At 39.6% G+C, this 14894-nt stretch overlaps 1 protein-coding gene across 2 annotated transcripts in view; it reads right to left on the bottom strand.

Moving 5' to 3' along the window:
• Positions 1-12144: 12144 nt before the first annotated feature.
• Positions 12145-14894, bottom strand: part of HSD17B6 (hydroxysteroid 17-beta dehydrogenase 6) — a 56814-nt gene continuing 54064 nt past the window's right edge. The window contains exon 6 of one of the 2 annotated variants that reach the window (XM_008683695.2): positions 12145-12731. In XM_008683695.2, the coding sequence (XP_008681917.1) occupies positions 12523-12731 (209 nt within the window). In that variant the 3' untranslated portion in view covers positions 12145-12522. The remainder of the gene's footprint in view (positions 12732-14894) is intronic. The other variant, XM_008683725.2, reaches the window with a different exon arrangement.

Genomic DNA, 14894 nt, shown 5'->3' with positions numbered 1-14894 from the left:
AAAGTGCTATCTATAATCCCACCAGAGACAGCCCTTGTTAACACTACAATGTGTATCCTTCTAGACTTTTCTTTATCTGTGTGAGTGTGCTGTGCCCTTGTGCAACCTTTTTATTTATTTCTTATTTTTAGAGAGAGAGTGATGGGAGACGGGCAGAGGGAGACAGAGAGAGAAAGAATCTCAAGCAGACTCCCTAATAAGCGTGGAGCCTTTTGCAGGGCTCAATCCTACGACCCTGAGATCATGATCTGAGCCGGAATCAAGAGTTGGACACTCAACCAGCTGAGCCACCCAGGTGCCCCACATGTATATTCTTTTTTAAAATAAAAAGTGGATCACAGTAATCAAACTGTTTTGTAGTCTTTTTTCACTTTTGAAGTATACTGTGAATATATTTATTTAATTATTATATTAAAGTAAATAAAAAGTGTGATCATTTCAATAATGTTAATATTATATTTACTTTATACTATATAAATATAAGTCAAATATCCTTAAATCTGTGACATATTTAATATTATTAGATATATTGTGAACATACATATTAAATATTCTTCTATGATATGACTGCTCTGTTTTTCTTATAGCTTTTCACCTATTTTTGGAAATTCAAATTATTTCTCACTTGCTCTTTATTATATTTTTAAAATGCAGCCATGCGCATTCCTTGTATGTAAATCTTCGCTTGGCCCATACTTTATATCCATAGACTAAAGTCTTAATTAAATTGCTGAATGTTAGAGTATTTAAAACATTACAAATTCTAATGATGTATAATCAAACTTGCCCCCAACAGGCTTGAAGCAATCTACATTCCCACGAGCAGTGGGTGAAAGTGCCCTAGGCCAGGACTTGAGGCTTCCTTAAGGACCCTCTGCCCTCGTTTGGAGAGTGGTAGTTAACTGCAGGCCGAGAGTTGAACAGTCCAGATCAAGAAAAATCCTGAAAACCATTCCAGGGCTTGTCTTCCTTTAACTAGAAGTGAAAGGATAAAAATGTCTAGAGCTGCCTACTTTGTCCTCTTGGAATAAGAAGCTATACAGGTGGTAAGAGCATCAACTTAGCCCTTAACTGATTATGGAAGCTTTGGGTAATGCTCTCCCCAACTCCCATCCTATCTTCTACCCCAGGTAGAAACAACCCCAGTGCATTCCCCTACTCTCTAAGAACAAGAACCTCACCATACTGATAAACAGAATGGTTTTCTGTCCTGCCAGAAATAGAAATATAAAATAGCCCCATCATAGGGGTGCCTGGGGGGCTCAGTCATTAAGCGTCTGCCTTCAGCTCAGGTCATGATCCCAGCGTTCTGGGATCGAGCCCCGCATCAGGCTCCTTGCTCAGTGGGAAACCTGCTTCTCCCTCTCCCACTCCCCCCGCTTGTGTTCCCTCTCTTGCTGCCTCTCTCTCTGTCAAATAAATAAATAAAAATCTTTAAAAAATAAAATAAAATAAAATATCCCCATCATAAACACAACATAAATTATAGAAAACTCAAATATTATAAAAGTGTACAATGCAGAAAGTGTAGGTCCAACCCCCATCCTGCCTCTGAGACAAACCAACAATTGGGATTATTCCTCTCTCTCTCTCTCTTTCTCTCTCACCCACACACACCACATGCTTGCATGTGTGTATATGTACATGTGTAAATTTATTTTTACAGAAGTTTCATAATATACATGCTACTCCATATTTTTTTCATTGATAATATATCTTAGACACAGCTTTCTATGTAGATAAAAAGTTGATGACTTAGGGGCGCCTGGGTGGCTCAGTCGTTAAGCGTCTGCCTTCGGCTCAGGGCGTGATCCTGGTGTTCTGAGATCGAGCCCCACATCAGGCTCCTCCACTGGGAGCCTGCTTGTTCCTCTCCCACTCCCCCTGCTTGTGTTCCTTCTCTCGCTGGCTGGCTGGCTGTCAAGTAAATAAAAAAAAAAAAATCTTAAAAAAAAAAAAAGTTGATGACTTAGAGGTTTTGCTTAAGCAGTTCGTTAACAGAAGGGTCAATGTTTTGCTTGTCCTCTCCAGCACATCTAAAGGAATGTTGAGAGGCTTCCAACAGTACAAAATAGTGTAGTCCATGCGAAAAACTCCTAAACGTGCAGAGAGAGCTCTCACTCTTTTGAGTTCCAATCTGCAATTTCAATTAATTTTTATTCCTATAATTGCTAACTTCTAAAGAAAAATTCCCCCTCAAAGCATCAGAAAAACAACCTTCACACTTCACATAATTTTGTATTTCCTATATTTGCTTTATTCAACAAATATTTATTTAATGACTATTAGATGCAAGATCCTAAAAATTAAAGTTTTTATTTATTGATTGATTGATTGATTGATTGATTTCCTCTGCAAGGACTAAACTATTTTGTAATTCTGGTGCCCTCTAAACATTCTACATTTTACTAAATCAACTGAGAGGATAAATAAATAGGAGTTTCTATTAATGATCTACTTAAACATATTTTTTAAAATGGTGTTTGGCCACAATAAAATTTACAACAATATCTACTAAAATGAGAACTAGAAAAGTAGATACAGCTTATTACTCCCTATTGAAAAAACGTGGTTTGTTTTCAACAAATGCTTTTTGACTGTTTACTATACAAGATTTTGGTTTTTGGTTTGTCTCTTTTTTTTCTCCTTTTTCCCCTGTCCATTTTTCTATCGTTGTTTCTTTTTCTTTTCTTTTTTTAAGGTAATCTCTACATCCAACGTGGGACTCAGACTCACAACCCTGAGATCAAGTTGCATGTTCCACCAACTGAACCAGCCGGATGCCCCTTCATTGTCTCTCTTGCTTATAAATTTCAAGTTCTTTCCATTTAACAATAAAACTCTGTGGTATATATGGAACCACAAAAGACCCCTTAATAGCCAAAGAAATCCCTAGAAAAACAAAGCAGGAGGCATCACACTTCCTGACTTTAAGCTACACTATAAAGATATAGTGATTAAAACAGTATGGTGCTGACATAAAAACAGTCAACTAGACCAATGGAAAAGAATCAAGAGACCAGAGATAAATCCAAACAAATACAATTGACTTATTGACAAGGGAGCCAAGAACACTTGATGGAGAAAAGACAGTCTCTTCAATAAATGGTGCTGTGAAAGCTGGACATTCACATGTAAAAGAATGAAAGTGCACCTTTACCTAACACCACCCACAAAAAATTAACTTGAAATGGATTAGACTTAAATGTAAGACCAAAACCATGAAACTCCTAGAAGAAAACAAAGGGGAAAAGCTTCTTGACGTGGGTCTTAGAAACAATTTTTTTGGAAGTCCTACCTAAAGCACAAGCAACAGAATAAAAAATAAATAAGTGGGACTACATCAAACAAAAAGGCATCTGCACAGGAAAAAAAATCAACGAAGTGAAAAGTCAATCTACTGAATGGGAAAAAAAAAAACATTTGCAAAACCATATATGTGATAAGGGGTTAATATGCAAAATATATAAAGAATTCATTCAACTCAATAGCCAAAAAAAAAAAAAAAACCAAAACAAAACCAAATAATCCGATTTTAAAGATGGGCAAAGGACAGAAGAGTCACTTTTTCCAATAAGATACATGAATGGCCAGAAGGCACATGAAAAGATGCTCAATATCACGAGTCACTAAGGAAACGCAAATTAAAACCACAATGAGACATCACTCACATCTATGAGAATGGCCATCAGCAAAAAGACAAGAGATATCAAATGCTAGCATGGATGGAAAAGGGAATCTTTGTGCCCTGTTGGTGAGAATGTAAGTTGATACAGTCACTATGAAAAACAGCATTAAAGTTCCACAAAAAATCAAAAATGAAACCACCATATGACCCAGCGATTCCACTTTTGGCAATATATCCAGAGGAAATAAAAACACTAACCCAAAAAGGTATCTGCACCCCCATGTTCATAGCAACATTATGATATTGGCCAAGACAGAGAAACAACCTGAGTGTCCATGGATGGATGAATGGATAAAGTTGTGGTGTATATATATAATGGAATATGAGCAATAAAAATGAGGAAATTCTACCATCTGTGACAACATGGACAGACATCGAAGGCATGTAAGTCAGAGAAAGACAAATACTGTATGATCTCACTTATACATGGAACCTAAAAAAAAAAACAAAAACCGCCCACCAAACTCAGAAAAGAGATCAGATTTGTGGTCATCACAGGCAGGGGTAGAGGGTGGAGGAATTGGAGGAAGGAATGTGTGTGTGTGTGTGTGTGTGTGTGTGTGTGTATACTTACGTATATATACGCCCACATACATACATATATATATACACACACACATGTGTATATATATATAATGGAATATTATTCAGCCATGAAAAAGAATGCATCTTTTTTATGCATCTTGCCATCTGCAACAACACGGATGGAACTAGAGAGTATAATGCTAAGTGAAATTAAGTCAGACTAAGATAATACATATGATTTCATTGATATGTAGAGTTTAAGAAACAAAACAAATGAGGGGGCACCTGGGTGGCTCAGTCAGTTAAGTGTCTGCCTTCGGCTCAGGTCACAATTCCAGGGTTCTGAGATCGAGCCCCCACATGGAGCTCTCTGCTCAACAGGGAGTCTGCTTCTCCCTCTTCCTCTGCCTGCCGCTCTCCCTGCTTGTGCTCTCTGTCAAATAAAAAAACAAAATCTTAAAAAAAAAAAAAAAGCAAATGAACAAAGGAAAAAAAGAGAGAGAGACAACCCAAAAAACAGACTCTTAACTATAGAGAACAAATGCTTACCACAGGGGAGGTGGGTGGGGAGACGGGTGAAATAACTGAAGGGGATTAAGAGTACATTTACCTTTTTTTAAAGATTTATTTATTTCATTCTCTATAGTTAAGAGTCTCTTATGGTTTGCCTCCCTCTCTCTTTTTTTCCCTTCCCCCATCTTCATCTGTTTTGTTTCTTAAATTCCACATATGAGTGAAATCATATAATTTTGTCTTTCTCTGACTGAGTTATTTCACTTAGCATAATACAGTCTGGCTCCATCCATGTCATTGCAAATGGCAAGATTTTGTTCTTTTTGATGGCTGAGTAGTATTCCATTATGTATGTCTACCACATCTTTACCCATTCGTCAGTTGATGGACGTTTGGGCTTTTTCCATAATTTGGCTATTGTTAATAATGCTGCTATAAACATTGGGGTGCATGTGCCCCTTCAAATTAGTATTTTTGTATCCTTTGGGTAAATATTTAGTAGTGCAATTGTGGGGTCACAGGGTAGTTCTATTTTTAACTTTTTGAGGAAACTCCATACTGTTTTGCAGAGTGGCTGCACCATTTTGCATTCCCACCAACAGTGTTGAGGTTTCCCCTTTCCCCACATACTCGCCAACATCTGTTGTTTTGTGTTGTTAATTTTAGCCATTCTAACCAAGGTGAGGTGGTATCTCATTGTGGTTTTGATTTGTATTTCCCTGATGATGAGTGATGTTGAGCACTTTTTATGTGTTTGTTAGCCATCTGTATGTCTTCTTTAGAAAAATGTCTGTTCGTGTCTTTGGCCCATTTCTTAACTGGATTATTTGTATTTTGGGTGTTGAGTTTGATAAGTTCTTTATACATTTTCAATACTTACCTATGAGATATGTCATTTGCAAATATCTTCTCCCTGTTGGTTGCCTTTTAGTTTTGTTGATTCTTTCCTTCACTGTGCAGAAGCTTTTTATCTTGATGAAGTCTCAGTAGTTCATTTTTAATTTTGTTTCCTTTGCCTCCAGAGTTGTGTCTACTAAGAAGTTGCTATGGCCAATGTCAAAGAGGTTGCTGCCTCTGTTCTCTAGGATTTTGGTGATTTCCTGTCTCACATTTAGGTCTTTCATCCATTTTGATTTATTTTTGTGTGTGGTATAAGAAAGTGGTCCAGTTTCATCATCCTGCATGTGGCTGTCCAGTTTTCCCAACACCATTTGTTGAAGAGACTGTCTTTTTTCCATTGGATATTCTTTCCTGCTTTGTCGAAGATTAGTTGACCATAGAATTGTGGGTCCATTTCTGGGTTTTCTATTCTGTTCTATTGTTCTAAATATCTGTTTTTGTGCCAGTACCATACTATCTTGATGACTACAGCTTTGTAATAGCTTGAAGTCCAGAATTGTGATGCCACCAGCTTTGATTTTCTTTTTCAGCATTCCTTTGGCTATTCGGGGTCTTTTCTGGTTCCATACAAATGTTAGGATTATTTGTTCCAGCTCTGTGAAAAATGTTGACGGTATTTGGATAGGGATTGCATGAATGTGTAGATTGCTCTGGGTAGCATAGACATTTTAACAATATTTGTTCTTCCAATCCATGAGCATGGAATGTTTTTCCATTTCTTTGTGTCATCTTCTATTTCCTCCATAAGTGTTCTGTAGTTTTCAGAGTGCAGATCTTTTTTTGTGTTTTATTTTCTTTATTTATCAGAGAGAGAGAGAGAGAGAGAGAGAGAAACCACAAGCCGGGAGAGCAGCAGGGAGAGGGAGAAGCAGGCTCTCCTTGCTCAGTGGAGTCCTACACCAGGACTCAATCCCAGGACCCTGGGATCATGACCTGAGCCGAAGGCAGACCCTTAACCAACTGAGCCACCCAGGCGTCCCTAGAGTGCAGATCTGTTACCTCTTTGGTAAGGTTTATTCCTAGGTATCTTATGGATTTGGGTGCAATTGTAGATGGGATCGATTCCTTGATTTCTCTTTCCGCTGCTTCATTATTGGCGTATAAAAATGCAACATATTTTGTATCCTGCAACTTTGCTGAATTCATGTATCAGCTCTAGCAATTTTTTGGTGGAGTCTTTTGGGTTTTCTATATAGAGTATCACGTCCTCTGTGAATAGTGAAGGTTTGACTTCTTCTTTGCCAATTTTGATATTTTTTTAAATGTTTTTTTATTATATTATGTTAGTCACCATACAGTACATCCCTGGTTTCTGATGTAAAGTTCGATGATTCATTAGTTGCGTGCCAATTTTGATATTCTTTACTTCTTTTTGTTGTCTGATTGTTAAGTCTTGGACTTTCAGTACTGTGTTAAATAACAACGTGTAAGAGTGGACATCCCTGTCTTGTTCCTTTTTTTTTTTTTTAAGATTTTATTTATTCATTCGACAGAGAGAGACAGCCAGCGAGAGAGGGAATACAAGCAAGGGTAGTAGGAGAGGAAGAAGCAGGCTCCCAGCGGAAGAGCCTGACGTGAGGCTCAACCCCACAACGCCGGGATTACGCCCTGAGCCAGAGGCAGATGCTTAACGACTGTGCCGCCCAGGCGCCCCCGGCTTTTCAATTTCTGTTTGAATTCTTTTTCTCCTTTACTTGTTTCCCCATTGAGGATGATATTAGCTGTGTCTTTCTTATATGGCCTTTATGATGTTGAGGTATGTTCTCTCTATTCCTGCTTTGTTTTTTATAAAAAATGGGTGCTGTACTTTGTCAAATGCTTTTTCTTTCTTTTTTTTTTTTTTTAAAGATTTATTTATTTATTAGAGAGAGGCAGCCAGCGAGAGAGGGAACACAAGCAGGGGGAGTGGGAGAGGAAGAAGCAGGCTCCCAGTGGAGGAGCCTGATGTGGGGCTCGATCCCGGAACGCCGGGATCATGCCCTGAGCCAAAGGCAGACGCTTAACGACTGCGCCACCCAGGCGCCCCTGTCAAATGCTTTTTCTGCATCTATTGAGAGGATCATATGGTTCTTATCCTTTCTTTTATTAATGTGGTGTATCACTTTGACTGATTCGCAAATATTGCACCACCCTTGCAGCCCAGTAATAAATCCCGCTTAATTGTAGTGAATGATTCTTTTAATATACTGTTGGATCCTATTGGCTAGTATCTTGTTGAGAATTTTTGCATCCATGGTCATCAGGGATATTGGCCTATAATTCTCCTTTTTAGTGGGGTCTTTGTCTGTTTTTGGAATCAAGATAATGGTGGCCTTGTAGAATGTGTTGGGAAGTTTCCCTTCCATTTCTGTTTTTTGGAATAGTTTGAAAGAATAGGTATTAACTCTTCTTTAAATGTTTGGTAGAATTCCCCTGGGAAACCATCTGGCCCTGGAATTTCGTTTGTTGGGAGATTTTTGATTACTGATTCAATTTTTTTCCTAGTTATAGGTCTGTTCAAATTTTCTATTTCTTCCTGTTTCGGTTTTGATAGTTTATATGTTTCTAGGAATTTATTCATTTCTTCCAGATTGCCCAATTTTGGGGCATATAATTTTTCATAATATTCTCTCATAATTGTTTGTATTTCTGTGGCGTTGGTTGTGATCTCTCCTCTTCCATTTGTGATTTTATTTGTTTGGGTCCTTTCTCTTTTCTTTTTGATAGTCTGGCTAGGGGTTTATCAACTTTATTAATTCTTTAAAAAGAAACCAGATCCTAGTCGTGTTGTAGGTTAGGGTTTTCTTTTCCCTTGCTACTTTCGGGGTTCTTTCCTTATCTCTGTATTTTGCAGATTTTACTACACTATGTCTTGGTATGGGCCTGCTTTTGTTGATTTTGATGGGAGTTCTCTGTGCCTCCTGGATTTGGATGTCTCTTTCCTTCCCCAGATTACAAAAGTTTTCAGCTATAATTTGCTCAAATAAACCTTCTGTCCCCTTTTCCTTCTCTTCCTCTTCTGAGACTCCTATGATTTGAATGTTGTTACACTTTACGAGTCGCTGAGTTCCCTAAGTCTACATTTGTGATCCAATATTTTTCTTTCCCTCTTCTTTTCAGCTTCATTATTTCCCATAATTTCATCTTCTACATCACTTATTTGTTTCTCTGCTTCTTCCATCCTTATGGCCATTACATCCAGTTGGTTTCACATCTTGGTTATAGCATTTTTCATTTTGGCCTGACTAGTTTTTAGATCTTTTAACCCTGTGCTAAGGGACTCCCTGGTGTCTTCTATGCTTTTCTTGAGCCCAGCTAGTATCCTTAGGATTGTTGTTTTAAATTCTGGTTCAGGCATATTACTTTTATCATTTTGATTAGCTCCCTGGCTGTGACCTCTTTTTGTTCTTTCTTTCGGGATGAATTCCTCTGTCTTGGCCTTTCGTCTAGGTCCCTGTCTTCTGTGTATTATGAAAGCCTGTTATGTTTCCTGCTCCTGAGAGTAATGGCTATATTAAGAAGAGGTCCTGCACTGTCCAGGGCCTGGCACTCCAGGAAGTGTTTCTGGTGTACACTGTGTGTTCTCTGCTGTTGTGTTTTGGCTGCTCTTTCCCTCAGGTCAGTCCTCTGCAGAGCTTCTCCTTGCCTGCAGTGGGGAGTGTTTGGACCTTGCCCAGTGTGTGGCACGTTCTAACTAGGTGTGCTTTGGTCTGCTTGTTAAGAGGTTAGATCCTATTTCCCCTAGAGCTGAAGCTTTGCAGCACTCTATGGTCAGTAGACTTGGTGGGTGTGGGGAGTTTGTGCTGGTCTTCTGGGGGAGGGCCCACTGCTACTCTGACTCTCAGGCACACTTGCCCTAGTTCAGGGGGATGGGGCTTGGTATAATTGGCTCAAGGCTCCACTGTGGCACTGTGATAATGGGGGGTGGGGAGTGGAGTACACACCACAGCTGTTCAGGAAACCTTCACAGAAGAGTGAACAATCTCCCCTCATGTGTCCCAGGCACCCCTTAGATCCCTGCCTTCACCCGGTCTGTGTTAGAGCCATCTGCCCCTCCCCCCCAACAGGGCAGTGCTCCTGTGTTTTATCTCAGGTCCATTGGCTGGGTTTCAAAATTCCAAATTTTAGGAAGCCAGCAAGGCACAGACCAACGCTGATCCTCTGGGGGAGAGTCTTGCTGCACTGTGGCTGGTGCCAATTTGTTCTAAAAGGGCAGTAGCAAGAATGCACAGGGGCTTGGGGTTCATGGTAAAGCATGGCCAAAAGTGGTCAGTTAAGCATCTGACTCTTGATTGCAGCTCAGGTGGTGATCTCAGGCTTGTGAGATTGAGCCCCACATCAGCTCCATGCTCAGCAGGGAGTCTGCTTGAGATTCTCTCTCCCTCTCCAACTGTGCCCCCCAACACACACTCTCTCTCTCAAATAAATAATCTTTAAAAAAAAAGTTGTATGGGTAGAAGAATTCTAAAAATATGAAACACATGACAGAAATGCCTTATAACTAATTAAATAAGAATCCATGAGTCCATTCTTTTTAAGATTTTATTAGTTTATTTGAGAGAGAGAGAGCACAAGCTGGGGGAGAGGCAGAGGGAGAAGCAGACTTCCCACTGAGCAGGGAGCCCGATGTGGGGCTCAATCCCAGGACTCTAGGATCATGACCTGAGCTGAAGGTAGAGGCTCAACTGACTGAGCCACCCAGGTGCCCCCCATGAGTCGATTCTTATAACAAATAAAAAAATAAAGGAGATGGAAATTTCAACTTGTAAATGTAGATGGAATGAGGGAGTTAAAAATCACCATTTATAATCATCATAGTAATAACTGATTTAAAAAAGAATCAATAATTCTAAAATTAGTAAAGTTTGATGAGGAACAGGACATTTATATAATCTCAAAATATCCTCACAAATTATTTATTAGTTACAAAAGAAAAATATCAACTTTACAGTGGAGAAATTTGGCAGACTTTATTTTTATTTTTGAAGAATTTATTTATTTATTAAGAGAGAGAGAGTCAGCAAGAGAGAGAGAGCACAAGCAGGGGGAGAGGGAGAAGCAGACTCCCTGCTGAGCAGAGAGCCTGATGCAGGGCTCGATCGCAGGATGCTGGGATCATAACTTGAGCCCAAGGCAGACACTAAATCAACTGAGCCATGCAGGTGCCCCTTGGCAGACTCTATTTTAACCAAGGGTTCAAACTTAACAACATCACCGATAATGAGATAAACTGACATCTATGCCCACTGATACGATGCACTGAGAGGGACATAATATTACTCTGTGGCATTTCTCCCAAAATGCATAACCTGGATCTGATCATGATGACAGACTATACAAATGGGAGGATGCTTTATAAAATAACCAGTACTCTTCAAAAATGTCAGTATCATAAAAGATTATTTTTTGAAGTTAAGAAACTATTATAGGTTAAATGAGCGTACGGGGACATACCAACTAAATCAAAGTGTGATCCTGTAGATCAGTTGAAATGGAATGGATCATTTGTTTAACTCTCGAAAAATACTACTGACAGGGACATCGGGGGGGCTCAGGCAGTTAAGCATCTGCCTTCGGTTCAGGTCATGATCCCAGGGTCCTGGGATCGAGTCCCACATTGGGCTCTTTGCTCAACGGGGAGCCTGCTTCTCCCTCTGCCTGCCATTTCCCCTGCTTATGCGTGCTCTCTGTCTCTCTCTCTCTGACAAATAAATAAATGAAATCTTTTATAAATAAATAAATATAAAAATACTACAGATAGGGTTTTGACATCTGAGAGAACCAAAAAAATTAAAGTAAATTAAAAACAGTGCAAGTAAAAAAGCAAGGCAATAATTAACTCTAAGAAAAACAACAAAAAAATGGTACTGTAAAGGAAAAATACTTGCCTGAACAGTAAGCAAATTTACATACTGAACAATCCAAACACTATTAATTACTGAAAATAAGAAAATTTTATTAAAAATATGGGGAACAGGGGGCGCCTGGGTGGCATAGCGGTTGGGCGCCTGCCTTCGGCTCAGGGCGTGATCCCGGCGTTCTGGGATCGAGCCCCACATCAGGCTCCTCTGCTATGAGCCTGCTTCTTCCTCTCCCACTTCCCCTGCTTGTGTTCCTTCTCTCGCTGGCTGTCTCTATCTCTGTTGAATAAATAAATAAAATCTTAAAAAAAAAAAAATATGGGGAACAGGAAATGGTCAGGAAAGTGGTATAAATAAACTAATAGGAAAATCAACAGGATTTTTCTTAATGGGAAATCAATTGAGAATGTCTAAACTTAATAAATCAAGAAATAAAAGTATATTATTTAGAAATACAAAAGTTAATACCAGAAGAAACAGCTAAAAGTTGAAAGCATTTACCTCTGAGGAGCAGAAATGAAGGGTGGGGGAACTGCTGTTTTTTATTTTTAAGCTTTTGAGTATTAACTTAACATCTGACTATGTGTGTGTATATTATCTTAATTTACAAAATTAAAAATCATTTATTTTTAAACAAGGTAGAAACATCATCAAAAATAGCTGGCAAACAGACAGAAGAAAGCAAAATGAAATATTTATTAGAAGTACCGTAGTACAAATAAGGATAAATTTCTCAATATATTTCTCAGTAATCCTCAAGCAATAGTGTATCATAGCACAGAATTATTCATTTATATAAAGAAATAATATCAAAACAAGTTGAATTGTTTTCAGTCTACTCTGTTTAATAGGCAAAGAAGAATGATATATTTTGGAAATATTCTCATCAAAAAATGCTTAAAATAGTAAAAACTCATCACCTCAAGGAATAAGCTTTGGATATCTGGAATATAAACATGTTAGTTCCCAATAAGGATTACTGAGACACTAATTATCAATTTCAGACTTTTGTCTTCTTCATTTCGAGAGCCATCAAACCAGTTTTCTTTAGACTGCCTAGGCTGGTTTGGGCCAAGATCTCGTCAATATGTAGTCTGACAGTGATGTAGGTAAATAGGATAGAGGAATGAAGAAAAACTGAGAATCCCAGCCGGCTGAATATCGAGTGCGGGGATGCACAGAGGTCAAAGCGTGTTCCATGCAGTCCGTGACCAGGTTCAGGTTTGTGCTACATGACAGCAGCCCTTGTTTGACGCCATTGTAATCTGTATACGAAAAGAGAAATGGCAGTCAGCAATCTTATTCCTTGTATTTTTTTAAAAGATTTTATTTATTTATTTGAGAGAGAGAGAGAGCATGAGCGGTAGGGAGAGGCAGAGGGAGAGAGAGAAGTGGGCTCAGAGAGGAAGAAGCAGACTCCCTGCTGAGCACGGAATCTGACCCGGGGCTTGATCCTAGGACCCCTCAGAGTCATGACCTGAGCCAAACGCAGACACTTAACCAACTGAGCCACCCAGGTACCCCAATCTTATTCCTTGTATTTTAATGTTAAGATCCTGGTACACACAGTCACGGAAGTCTAACTACATTTAATTTCTACAAGGATTAGGGTGATCAGACCTATGCTTCCCGGTGACAGCCACTAGCCAAATGCAGCTACTGAACACTTAAAATATAGCTAGTATGACTAAACACTGAATTTTTAAATTTTAACTAATTTTAATTTTAAAACTCAAATCCATTACTGGAAAACGTTTTAGTATTTTTGGAGTTATCCATGAATCAGAATTTTTACAGCACTATCCAATTTTACAGAATTACTACAGCGCTATCCAATAGACATATAATGAGAGCCATATATGTAATCCTAAATTTTCTAGTTGCCACTTTTAAAAAAGGAAACAGGTGAAATTAATTCATCTTAATAATACAGTTATTTAATCCTACATATCCACAATACTATCATTTCAGTATTTGTTATCAATATAAAGATGTTAATAAGGTATTTTTTATCCTTATGAATAATGCTGCTGGCAACTCTAAATTTTCTTAATCTACAGATGAAGTATTTCCTAGGAAAATTTAACATCCAAGTTGAGATATGCTGTAAGTGCAAAATACACACCAATCTTCAAAGACGGATAAGAAAAAGAATAAAAAATACCTTATTAACAACTTTATATTGATAATAATTCTATGAACAATTTCAATTTCTTTTATTATTTTTTTAAGATTTTATGTATTTGTCAGAGAGAGAAAGAGCGATAGAGTGTGAGCACAAGCAGGGGGAGCGGCAGGCTGAGCGAGAAGCAGGCTCCCTGCTGAGCAAGGAGCCTGAGGCAGGGCTCGACCCCAGGACCCTGGGCTCATGACCTAAGCCAAAGGCAGACGCTTAACCGATGAGCCACCCAGGCGACCCTCAACTCCTTTTAAATCACGAAATATATATATCCTCTTATATCCATATATATTTTTATGTATAGTCACTACAATAAATTCTATTTTCCTCTTAATTTCTATTGTCAAACTATATGTATCCAGAAGGGGGACAAATTCCCTAACACAGTTTAAAACCCTAGATAGGGAAGAGTTTACAACTATGGCTGGCCCTCTGGCATGTTGGGAACCTAGCTTGCTCTGAGTTCTGAGAGCTCAGGCACTGTTTTGGGCCAGCTTTTCCTTGATCCAATTTTTCACCCCTCTGCTAATGGTGACCCTCTTAGGCCTGATGCACCCAGAAGACCGTGCTGTAGGTCGGGAGTCTTCTGTCTGCCTTCTTTTCTCTGGACTACAGTATCACTCAAAGCCAGTGACAGGGCTGCTGCTACCCACCCATCACAGGGTCCCTTTGTGAAAGGGGAGCTGCTCCCTTCGGCCTTGGCAAGCTGCTGACTTCTTTGTGTGAAGAAAAAGCATCGCTTCCCCCAGGAAGATGGAACCCCACACCAATGTGCATGACTTACTGCTATGAAGAAGACGGCTCTGCCTCCACCCCCAAACTGCCTCCTCTTCCAGGTCAGAAGAGTGCCATTCTTACAAGAAACTGAACCATCTCACTCCCATGACGCTCCTGAGGGCTGCACATGAGGTCCAGTCTGTGGGCACAGCCAATAAAGCCCCGCAAAGCTGGGCCTCACGCGCTGCCCTCTGCCCACACACACCCTCCCTCCTCCTACAGTAAGACGTGGACTTTGCGCCTGGGCCCTTTGTTACCAAAAGGGTAGACAATACTGAAAGCTGTACTTCAGTTGTGCAGGCCTCCCACACCAGCCCCGCGAAACGACAGAGAGGCACACCCCTCTTGGGACCCAGAGGTTCCAGGCCTCTAACCATGTAATACCTCCCTAGTGTGGGTGGCCAGGCCCGTAGGTGACAAGGCAGCACCAGCCCTGGCCCTAGGCTGTCCATATAACCTCTTCCTCAGCCCC

The sequence above is a fragment of the Ursus maritimus genome, unplaced genomic scaffold, assembly GCF_017311325.1.
Source record: "Ursus maritimus isolate PB19 unplaced genomic scaffold, ASM1731132v1 scaffold_21, whole genome shotgun sequence".
In the NCBI taxonomy this organism is placed as follows: Eukaryota; Metazoa; Chordata; class Mammalia; order Carnivora; family Ursidae; genus Ursus; species Ursus maritimus.
The sequence above is the reverse complement of the archived record's forward strand: the minus strand, read 5'-3'. Positions and strand labels throughout refer to the sequence as shown.